General features: G+C 34.1%; 1 protein-coding gene across 1 annotated transcript in view; it reads left to right on the top strand.

Moving 5' to 3' along the window:
* The window catches only part of LOC106867829 (serine/threonine-protein kinase greatwall), a 420959-nt gene extending 409006 nt beyond the window's left edge, over positions 1–11953 (top strand). Inside the window, exon 10 of the mRNA XM_052968117.1 lies at positions 9833–11953. Coding sequence (XP_052824077.1) covers positions 9833–9879 — 47 coding nt within the window. The 3' untranslated portion in view covers positions 9880–11953. The remainder of the gene's footprint in view (positions 1–9832) is intronic.
* Positions 11954–12076: the final 123 nt, after the last annotated feature.

Raw genomic sequence — 12076 nt, 5'->3', positions numbered from 1 at the left:
ATATATATATATATATATATATATATATATATATATATATATATATATATATATACCTCTACGCACACATATGGTATACTTTGATGAAACATAACAGAATTAAAGAATTAAATTTTTTTATGAAAATGGTAATTTCCTATTAAAGATTCTTCCTTTGTTTCTAATTGGTAAGAAAAGATTCTCTCAAAACCATACATCTATATCGGCTGGCTCACCTGTCCCTTCTGTCTCTGCTTGGCCTGGTCATTGCCAAAAGAAAGAGATGTTGAGAGAAGTACCAGTGTATACTGGAATCATATCAAAAAACTATAATCAACTCACTTATCACTGGTCTTGAAGAAATTAACATTTTTAGAGGTTTAATATTTCCATTCTTTGAATAATTAACTGTTTTATCAGTCTTTTTTACTTTCAATTCTTTTCCTGTTTTTTAAACAAACCTTCCTATATTCAACAAGTTGTTTTCTTCTGCTTTAATATTTAATGTTCCACACATTTTGAATTCTTTCTCTACTCTCCATTCCTTCATCAATTCTATCAGCTGGAGACTTAGCGGAAGAGAAAGGCCTTCGTTGTGAGACAGAAACAATTTAATGAAGCTTACAAGCGTTTACATGCTTTCCTTCCAGAAATCCACAACAGATAGAGAAAAAATCATTCAGACAGTATGGCGACAATTCTGGCAGAACAAGTCAAATATTTAGTCAAGGGATAGCTTCCCTATCCTTTACACAGTTTGATTTTGTGATAAAAATAAACTGATGGGTTTCTAGATACAAGACACATTTCTTGTCGAGTGATTATACTTTAAATAATTGTTAATATGTGCTATTAGAAAGTAGGGGAAGTTATCAGTACCATCTTTTGCTTGTTGATTCATCATGCATTATTCATAGGTTTGGTCTTTTTCTGCTGGTGTATGAGTCTCTGCCCTGAGGAAATTTCTATAGCTTCTTCCAATTAGAGACAGCAATGACTTTGGCAGCACTTCTCTGGTAAATTCAATCTTTAGTTAATTGTTAGATTTTATATCAGCTGGGGAGGGGACATTCTATTTTCTCCTATTCATTGTCATTTGTGAAATGAAATCATAGCTTTACTCCATGTTCTATAAATCTCTATTCTTCACCGTATCCACCATCAGTTTTGAAGCATTATTGTAATTAGACTTCAGTTCAACTGATAACATGACATTCTGGGCCATTATTCAAAGGTTAAATCAATTTGAACGCATTAAATAGGGGCTAAATTCATGTCTGTGCGTAAATATTAAGAAAGCAGACAAACATGCAATGGAGATGATGTGCAGATTAAATTTCAAAATATTAAAATATTTTTACGGAGATGTACTTGCATAGCAAGTGACCTGATCTGAGATCGTGTGCTGGAACGAAAACAATTGCAGCGTGGAAGGTGCTTATAAGCCATTTAAAAACACACAAAAACCGTTAGATTCACTTCAACATTTAAATTTCATTTGTGTCAAAATATTTTCGTCATTTTGAGACTGCGACCTGTTCACTGACAAAATTCCGAGATGCAGCACAGAATTTTGTCAGTGAACAGGTCGTGGTCTCAAAGCGACGAAAATATTTTGACAAATTAAATTTAAATGTTGAAGTGAATCTAACGGTTTTTGTGTGTTTCTTAAATAGCTTATAAACACCTTTCACGCTGCAATTGTTTAAAATATTTTATTTTATATGAAACTAGCAGTATTGCCTGGCTATAATTTGGTAAAAGTCATGGTTGAAAATGGGGTGTAGCCAATTTTATTGAGAAATCCTATAAGGAATCTGTTTATCAAATTTTTTTTTATCCTGATTGAATGGAAAACCCCATAAGGAATCAGTTTAAACAATTTTTCAACCCAAATACGACTTAACTGAACACAACATTGCTGATTCAAAAACATCTATATTTATAATTTAAAGTTGGTTTTCACACCCAATCCAGTTCTGCAGAATCAGTGTCACGACGGGAGCGCATGGGTTGGGAACTCTTCTAGCAAGGAAATTAGAATGCCCAAAAGGGCTCCCAATCCTCAGAAGCGGTTACGTTCAGATCACAACTAAGTCTTAAGTGTATGTATATATATATATATACACACACACACACACACATACACACGCGTACGTACACCAATAGCATACATGTTTTTTTGTATGCATACTTGTGTGTGTGTGTATGTTGCCTGTATATTGACAAACACTTTTTTCCTTGATGGAAAAAAAAAAGCAAAAGTCTCAACAAAAACTTACTCATTGTTAAAAGGGGACTTAACTCCTGTTGTAAATAATGGTGGAATTCGCCGACTTGAAAATTGTTAAAAGTTTTGGTTGAAAATTTATTTTTACCACTATTTGCTGGTGCCTCTAGGAAAAATAAGCTGACGAAGGTACACCTAGGGTCATGACGAATGTCCTCCTAAAATTGGAATGACATGCCTGCTAATTTGTGGACGTGCATAAATTACTTTCACGTATACACACACACACACATCCTGCTTTTTATATATATACAGATACATAGGGGACAGCAGATAGACAAATATAAAAATATGGAAATAATTTGGCATAGTATTGGTTTCAAATTTTGGCACAAGGCTATCAATTTCAGAGGAGGAAGTAAGTCAGATATATCGACCCCAGTACTCCACTGGTACTTATTTTATTGATCGCCAAAATGGTTGACAGTAAAGTTAACCCTCATTGGAACTTGAACTCAAAACATAAAGATAGATAAAAGGCCACCAAGCACTGGCATGGATGCCATTTATGTAACACTGGCATTGGCCACGACTATGACTTTATTTACTTTTTATATATTTTTTTCTTCATTTATTTCTTACAATTTTATTGCTTTCACCTACTGTTACAAGCCAACCATAGCCTGAACAGTTTAGTTTTTAATTTTTGTATTATTAGGGCTGGTCATTAAGCAAATTTTCAAGCTAAACTAATTAAAATATTGAATCAAAGATAAACTTGTTACCTGTTTAAATATGCTCAAGGCACATTCAAACATGTCAGAAGGCCATTCTTTGTGTTTTGTCATGGAGAAAATTTCTGTCAACAGCAAGAAATTTTCCCCATCACAAAACACAGTGAATGGCCTTCTTATGAATTCAAATGTGCCTCAAGCAAGTTTAAACAGTTTATATTTATATGCATCACTGCTCGGCACTGTCACCCTGTATTGAATCAAAGAATGTCACATCTCACTTAGCATAAGATAGTAGCTGTAAGCATGTTTGAACTCCTAACCATACGGTCAGTAGAAAGTAGACACAGCAGCTGATCAAGCTGTTATTTCTAAGTCTTTTTTTTTTCTTTCTTCTTGAAATAATTATGACATTTAGGCAACAGAATTTATTTATTCTATCCAGGAAATAGCACACACTGTTTAGTCACATGCTATTTCACAGACCATTAATGTATGTGTTTTTTCAGTGAATATATACTTGCTTCTAAAAGCATGTTAGCTTTTGTGTAGATGTTTATGAAGAGAATAAATGAGAGAGAGAAACCATTGATATCTTTTGATCTTAATGAACTAAAATTATGTAATATAAAAGTTTTATTTTTATGGTTTCTCCTAATAATTTGTAATTTTTAGTGAGAACCATTAAAAACTGCATTTAAAAAATATTATTCAAAATTATTTATAAAAAAAAGCCCACTCTTTTTCAAATCATGTTGTTAATAGATCATACAATTTTAGAAACTTAATAATTTCTATGACATGTTAGAACATACACTCTGTGATATAGCAGTGCAGCTATAAGTGTGTTTTATGGAAACTTATGTTCTTTAATGAAGGAAATTTCTTCACCTTTTAGTCCTTTTCTGTGTCATTGATACTAAAGGACACTGCCTTGGTGCTCAGTCTAGTGCTTGAAGTTAGATTTGAACTCTTGGCTCTTGCTAACTTGTACTTCCTGCCTCCCCCACTTGCTGCGTGTCTGACTCGACAACACATCTAACCACCAAATTGCAATATTTCTTCCACATTTAATTACTGTATTAAACACAAGTCAAGAAGGAGGCCTGTATATGGTTATTTACTCTGCTCGAAATAGCAAGCAGATATTTCTCAAATTACAGGGTAACTTCACAAAGGATTCATAAGATAGTATGATCCTAGATACACTGTATTTAAATAAAAGACAAAATGGTTATGGATGGAGTACCTTGGATCATAGGTCTGCTTGATCAGGATTAGCCTTGAGCTAAACTACAATTATATAGAATACTTCTTTTGTGCATTTTGTATTGAACACTTCTTGCATGTCTACGACTGCAATCAATATTTCCTCTCTGCATTTCATTTAACGTATCTCCCACTCACCCATCCACCTCCTCGGCTACACACACCTCATACCTTGACAAGTCACCATGGCCCAAGGAAAAGACATGTAGCTTGTTTCTTAGATGCATTAATGCTGTTATGGAACCTCTGGCTTGACTCTGCTCTAAAAAATATCGAACCTCCAGTTATCTGATTAAATGTCTGTATACATTTATAGTAAAGTTGTATATTAGATTATGATGCCAGACTGTATTCTGGTTGAACTTCTCATTCCATTCACTTTGCAACCGAACATGCAATCTTAAGAAGAATTCTGGAATTCTAAGGTAGCTAGAAACTGTTATTTCATGGTTTGTTTATAAGACCAAGAATTAAAACATTTTATGGGAGAATAGAAAAGTCCCCTCTTTCTCTCTTACTCACCTATTACTAAATTCTATAGCCCCACAAGATACACTAACATTTAGGGTAACTATATTTGATACTCTAGTATGCCTAAGAGCTTCACTGTCCTAACACTAGACAGTTCTCCTGTACTAACACTAAAACAGACAAATATATGCAGTTATATACAATGATCACAGCCCCAGATGTATTAGCTTATGCTTGCTGCTATTAGTGCACTGCATGCAATACATTAAAGAGCTTTAAGAGTCATTAAGAGAAGATTGAGTATGTGACAGTGGCAACAATATTTTCCTGATTCCTCTACTAAATCTAATGACATACAGCAAGTTGGAAATTGACAGCAGGGAGACATATTTCAGTAATATATTGGAATAAAATTACATACTGTGATAGCATTTGGTTCCTGGGTAATTTCAGTAGAGGAAACCAGATTAGAGACAATATGTTGGAAAGTTTCTAAGTGACTGATAATATTACCCAAAACAGCAATGGCAACTGGAGAATTTGGTGGATGAAAGAGAATTTCATAAGGTCTTAGTGAACTTGCTATATATATGAGGCAGACATTATATAAATGACTGTTGCTTGACAAGAGAATAGGAAAATAGCCTCTTTCTAAAAATTCCCACAAATCATTGCAAATTAATCATATTCCTTTGTATAAACTGTATATTCTGACATTGCTTATTGGCTAGATTTACCAGTTCCATGTTTTTGATAGTTTAGTGACAGTATTTGTTGGCCTTTCATCAAAAGCTAGTTGGATCTTTCCCTCTAGATTGTCTGGAGATTTTCATGGTTGGGGAAAATTATTAAAAACTTCAAAATACTTGAATTAAAACCACAAAACTTACTGTTAATGGGAAATATAAACAAATCAAAATTTTGAAATAATATTTTTATTGGAAGAACTCAAATATATTGTTAGTTTTGATTTTTGTAATATTTAAGTTTTAAAACCAATTTGTTATAACACTAGAAGAAAAACAAAACAATATTATATAAAGTTATGATGCTGATGGTACATTGTTTTTTTTTTTAAATGGTCTTTGTCATATAGTCTAGTAGTATGTGATTAACTATACAAACTTGTGACCAGCTCAAATATGCTTGAGGCATATTCAGACCCATTAGAAAACCATTTTCTGTATTTTGTCAAGAAGAAAATTTCTGTCTTCACTGAGAAATTTTCTTCTTGACAAAATCCAGCGAATGACTTTCTTACAGGTTTGAATATGCCTGAAGCATATTTGAGCTGGTAACGAATTTGTATTTTATACACATCACTGCTTAGCACTGTCACCTTTTTTAGTTTAACTGTATCCTTGTTTTCTGCAACTTACTGGTAGAAGCTTATGTTGAGAGTAAATGTTTTATATGTAACAAATCACATATAAAAGGAGCCTCTTTGCACACCACATTTATAAATATCTCAGAGTGGTTGGCATTAGGAAGGGCATCCAGCTGTAGAAACCTTGCCAGATCAGATTGGAGCCTGGTGCAGCCTTTTGGCTTACCAGTCCTCAGTCAAACTGTGCAACCCATGCCAGCATGGAAAGCGGACGTTAAATGATGATGATGATGATCTGATGTATGAAGGGCTTGTCTATACACTGGAGCTCACTTTAGTGTGAGGCTCTGTCCAATATTCAAGGGACTAGTAGTATATGCTTATCTTAACTGAGAAGCATTGGTGGCGTTAATGTGTAAGCTTCTGCTTAACAATGTTCTACAGATTATCTGTAGAGAGCTGACTAAACAGGAACATACCCTCAATCTCATCTCCAAGCATAATGGAACAATCATTATCATTATGTCTGTCTATCTTACATACTGACAGTTAGAGATGAGCTAATGAGGGAATCTTAATGTAACCTGCTAGAAATAGCAACAAAACATCCTTCTTTGACCCTCTACAATGTAATCATTGAAACAAGAATAAAGAAAATAGTTTCTTTAACCAGATATTCAACAAAGCACACCCCACACCTCAAATTTTGAACTGAGATCAAAGAAGAATTCAAGCATAAAAGTGAGATTTTAGAAATGACTCAGACACTTTCACTTAAATTATTTTCAATCTAATCCTGATTTAATAAAATATTCTGGAGATTGGCAACAGCCGTGTATAATCATAATGAAGGTTAAAAAAGTGTTACACCGGACAGTGTAGTCCATGATATGCAGAACCCTTGGCTGCCATTGCTGGTACACTTTGAGAATAGATCTGCTCCTGAGGCTGAGCCTGTGGCTAAAAAACAACCCACAACTGCTACAATTAGTCTTAATCCTGTTGTTAGACAAATGAATGCAACGTTACATAGCAACCAACAGTAAGCCCTATATTTTCTGACATACTCACCACCAAGACTCATAGTACTATTTAAACAATGAGTCTTCCAAAAGCAATATCTTCAGTTGAGCAGTGCGACAAAAGCTCAATTTCCTGTCGATTAGGCTGCAAATTCTGCAATGAGTCTACAACGGAAACACATTCAATGATATTTCATCAATCTTCTTCAAACTATTTTTAAAAAATTTTATATGAAATCTTTTATAAGAAGAAATAAACAAGCAAGACACATATTTAATATATCAGGATTGTGTGTGTGTGTGTGTTTCTTTTGCTGTTGATTGTTTTAATGTATGCCGTTTTCTTTCGTAGTCTTTTTTTTTTTTTTTGTCACCACCACCCTACCAACTTGTCTTTACTTTATTTATTAATTTTGCTTCTGTACAGAATAAATCAGATTTGAAATGTTAATAGTCATTTTTCATTCTATTGAAACACAAACAGGCTGCTTTGTTTGTTTTCTTATTGTTGTTTGTTTTTGTTGTTTTTTTTTAAGTGTCAAGAGTGTCAAAGAAAAAAAACACTATATTGTAACACAACAAAATATAGTTAAACAGTATCATTTGAAAATACAATTTACATAATTTCTACAAGAAATAATGTTTGTAGTAATCTACTAATGCTTGAAGAATGAGTCATTTTCACATAATTTCAATTTGTTCAATGGTGGCAGTGTGGTGGTGGTGGTGGTGGTAGTAGTAGTAGTAGTTGTGGTGTTGGTGATTTCTTAATTAGGTACAGAGATTTTTTTAAAGAAAGACTAGCAATAGTAGTTTGGGGCAGGGTGAAGAGCAAATAGCTAACTAAAACCATGCATCCAGTCATGGATTTATGCCCTAACGGTTGAAAATGGTTGGCCTCTCTTTCTGCTTCTAGTTGCCATTCTTAGGTGTATAGCAACAAGATAGTCATGTGTTGTGATATTTATGCCTTTCCAGAAAATCATTTGATGCTCTTTAAAACAAAGATCACAGTTAGCTGTCCAATTAAAATTAAATGCCACATTGTTGTTATTGTTGTAATTAGTACTGAAGTGGGATCAAAGAATTGGTTAGAAACAAAAGAGCAGGGGCCCAGAACCAAATTTACTTTGCATTCATGAAAGGAGGCCAGTAAAACATTCTCAACAAATAGACTGACTCCATGTTTTTTTTTTTTGTTCTTTTTTCCTCTCTCTCTCTGTTGTAGTATTTAATTGACTTCAGTACAGGGTTTCATGAATGTCCCTTTCTATCATAAGCACATGGCCTGAAATGTTGGGGGATCAGGATAGTTGATTACATCAAACCCTGGTGTTTGCCCGGTCCTTATTTTATCAACCCTAACACGATAACAAGCAAAATCAACTTTGGTAGGATTTGAACTCAGAACATATAAGGTTGGATGATGGAATACTGCTAAGCATTTTTTACCTGGCAGGCTAACAATTCTGCCAGCTGACTCTACCTTATAAGTTTCATGGCTATTGATCTGACCAAAATGTTGCTCCAATCAACTCGTTACCCCTCTGACAATAGGAGGCCTATCTCCATTAACTGGGTCCCTAAAACCCAGCTTTCTATCAGGGGATGGCAAAATCTGAATGCAAAGGATTGCTATTGTAAAGGCAGCTCATAGAATCCCTCTTAAAGTTCTGTTGATTCACTGCCTTATTTATCAAACCTGAAAAGATAAAAGGCAAGGTTTGATCTTGATAGGATTCGAACTCTGATCCAGAATAAATAGCACAAAGGAGCCTGGTGCAGCCTTCTCGCTCACCAGCCCTCAGTCAAACCGTACAACCCATGCCAGCATGGAAAGCAGACGTTAAACAAGGATGATGATGATGATTCTATTATTTGGCCTTTAATAAATCTGCCAAATTCTCCTCCTTGAAAAACTGACCACTATACCTTTCCCCCACTGCACACAGTTTGTGGCTTACTGATGCAACAATCATCATCATCATCATCATCATCATTTAATGTTATCAATGTGGTGATCTGGTACAATTGTTAGCATGCTTGGAAAAGTGCTTAGCAGTATTTTGTCTGTAAATGAGTTCAAATTCTGCCAAAGTCAAATTTAAATCTCAAAAGGAGGTTTAAATGAAATAAGTACCAGTTGAATACTGGGGTCAATTTAATCAACTTACTCACTGCCTCAAAACTACTGGCCTTGTGCTAAAATTTGAAACCATTATTACTATTATTGTTGTTGTTATTGTTTTTAAGGCAGCCTCTGCTGGTAGAATCATTCGCCCCAGGGAAAATGCTTGCAGCATTTCGTCTGTCTTTTGGTTCTGAGTTGAAATTCTGCCAAGGCCGACTTTGCCTTTCATCCTTTTGGAGGTCAATAAATTAAGGACCAGTGAAACACTGAGGTCAATGTAGTTGACTCATCCTCTCCACCAACATTTCTGGCCTTTAGTAGAAAGGATTATTATTATTATTATTATTATTTTTTTTTTATTTTTTTTATTTAAGGCAGGAAGCTGGCAGAATGGTTAGAATGCCAGACAAAATGCTTAGCAGCGTTTTGTCCATCTTTGCATTCAGAGTTCAGATTCCACCGAGTTTGACTTTGCCTTTCATCCTTTTAGGGTCAATAAATTAAGTACCAGTGAAATACTAGGGTCAATATAAGCAACTCCCCCCCCTCCAATTTCAGGCCTTGTGCCTATAGAAGAAAAGATTATTGTTGTTGTTGTTGTTGTTGTTGTTGTTGTTGTGGGTGTTATTATTTATTGTTTTTCTCTTTTTTCCTTGCCGATTTTTTTAGTGAGAAACAACTTACAGAATTTGGTTGTATCATCGGTGGACCTTTGAAATCCCTGACCTGGCACCAACACAAGTAACCTGTTCTGGAATATTTATGGTAAAATCCTGTGTAAAATAAATGTACAAAACAAGAACAGAAGAAATGCCTAATGGTGGACAGTATTTTGCCAAAATATCCTTCTTTTGGGTGTGTTTTTCATAATTTCCTTTAAAATGAATTTTTGTAAAATGAAAGAACATTGAAAATTGATTCTTCTTCTTTTCACAAAATTTTCTATCTGTGATAGGTTTGATTTTTATAATTTTGTAATTCTGACAAATATGGAACCAGGGTAAGGAACATGTGTAAGGAACTGCTTCATAAATGTTGTCAACTAACTTTTCTTTATATAAGCAGGCTATTGTATGCACGTGTGTATCATATAGATAGACAGATAGACAGATAGATGTATACATACATATGCAAATTATATTAATATCAATTCAATTCAATAATTAGCATATTATACAAAAATACTTATTAGAAAAAAAAAAAAAACAGTAGTACAAGCTGATTTTATGCTGCCAGTGAGAATTTGCAGTGAGCTTAATGCTTTGTGAGTAGATTAGAAGTGAGGGCAAGCATCTTGTGTTCAAGTTTATAATCATAAACTAATTCATTTAAGCTTTGCTTATATCTATCTTCTCCGATATAACATCTCTTTTATTTTTACTTCAAATGATTTCTGTTTAAAGCATTGAATTTAAATGCTTTCTATTTTATTTTACATTTTGTTTTTCTTTTTGTTGTTTTTTTTTATGTTCAATTTAGGACTGATGTGAAATTGCAAATTAAAGAAAATCTAGCATTTGTTTCCCCTTAATTCACCCCTCTTCATCTAAGAAAATACATTAAGTTTGACAGAAGTCTCTTTTCTAGTTCCATCCCTTCTCAGGCCATATATGCATTTCTTTTAATAGTTCTGCAGTTTTCTCTGGCAGTATTTGTGGGTAAGAGACAATTTCTTGCATTTCGACATGGCTGTTGCTTTACTCTCTTTTGCAAATAGTGTTTCTTTGTTATTGTTTATTGTATTTTATTTATCATTATTATCATTATTATTATTTGATTGTTGCAAGGAGAGTGTGCACTTGAGGACTTAGTGATCATTTCTACTACTCGTGTTGAGGGAGTTTTATAATATAGAACGTATTGATTTAAAAACTATTCAAGTGAGGTACATCATTCCTAATGTTTGTTGACAACAAAATTTTTTTTTGTTCTTGTCTTTTTTGTCTCTTGCAGACACCATGTTATGTTTTTAATAATATCAATTAAGAATCCAACTAACATTATGATTTTGTTTGTTGTTCGTAGAAGTAATAATGTGAGAGAAATCTAGTAGAATAGCTGAGTAAATGCTGTTATTGTAAATATGAGAATGTGAGCCATGGTCTAAATAATGTTCTTGAAAATGTAGCAGAAAAACAAACTAAATATTGTTGTAAATGTAGTGAGTAGTGTTTCTTCAAATGCATGGTAGAGCCCCTCACTAAATCTCTGGTACTTAGTTATATCGACAACTTTCTATTGTCAATATTTTTGTAAACAGCCTTAGGGCACCGAGCTGGCAGAAACATTAGCACACCGGGCGAAATGCTTGGTGGTATTTCGTCTGTCTTTATGTTCTGAGTTCAAATTCCACCAAAGTCAACTTTGCCTTTCATCCTTTCGGGGTCGATAAATTAAGTACCAGTTATGTACTGGGGTTGATCTAATCGACTGGCCCCCTCCCCCAAAATTTTGGGCCTTGTGCCTAGAGTAGAAAAGAATATTTTCACTGCATAAGGGCAGCGAGCTGGCAGAATCATTAGCGTGCCGGGTGAAATGCTTAACAGTACTTTGTCTGCCATTACATTCTGAGTTCAAATTCCACCAAGGTCGACTTTGCCTTTCATCCTTTCGGGGCGATTAAATAAGTATCAGTTACGCACTGGGGTCGATGTAATCAACTTAATCCCTTTGTCTGTCCCTGTTTGTCCCCTCTGTGTTTAGCCCCCTTGTGGGCAATAAAGAAATAAGTATTTTTGTAAAAAGCCTGCCTAGATATGTTTCAGTCTAGTTTATAACTTAATTTATTGCTACAACTTTTGATATTCATCCATAAAATGTTAATAAAGTTTAATAATAATATGAAAGAGTTTTTTTTATATGTAGGCAAAAGGAATCCTGATTTTGTTTCCCTTTAAATATGATTTTGAGGTG

This window comes from Octopus bimaculoides, chromosome 5 (genome assembly GCF_001194135.2).
Source record: "Octopus bimaculoides isolate UCB-OBI-ISO-001 chromosome 5, ASM119413v2, whole genome shotgun sequence".
NCBI lineage: Eukaryota > Metazoa > Mollusca > Cephalopoda > Octopoda > Octopodidae > Octopus > Octopus bimaculoides.
This window is presented reverse-complemented; position numbering and strand designations above follow the sequence as displayed.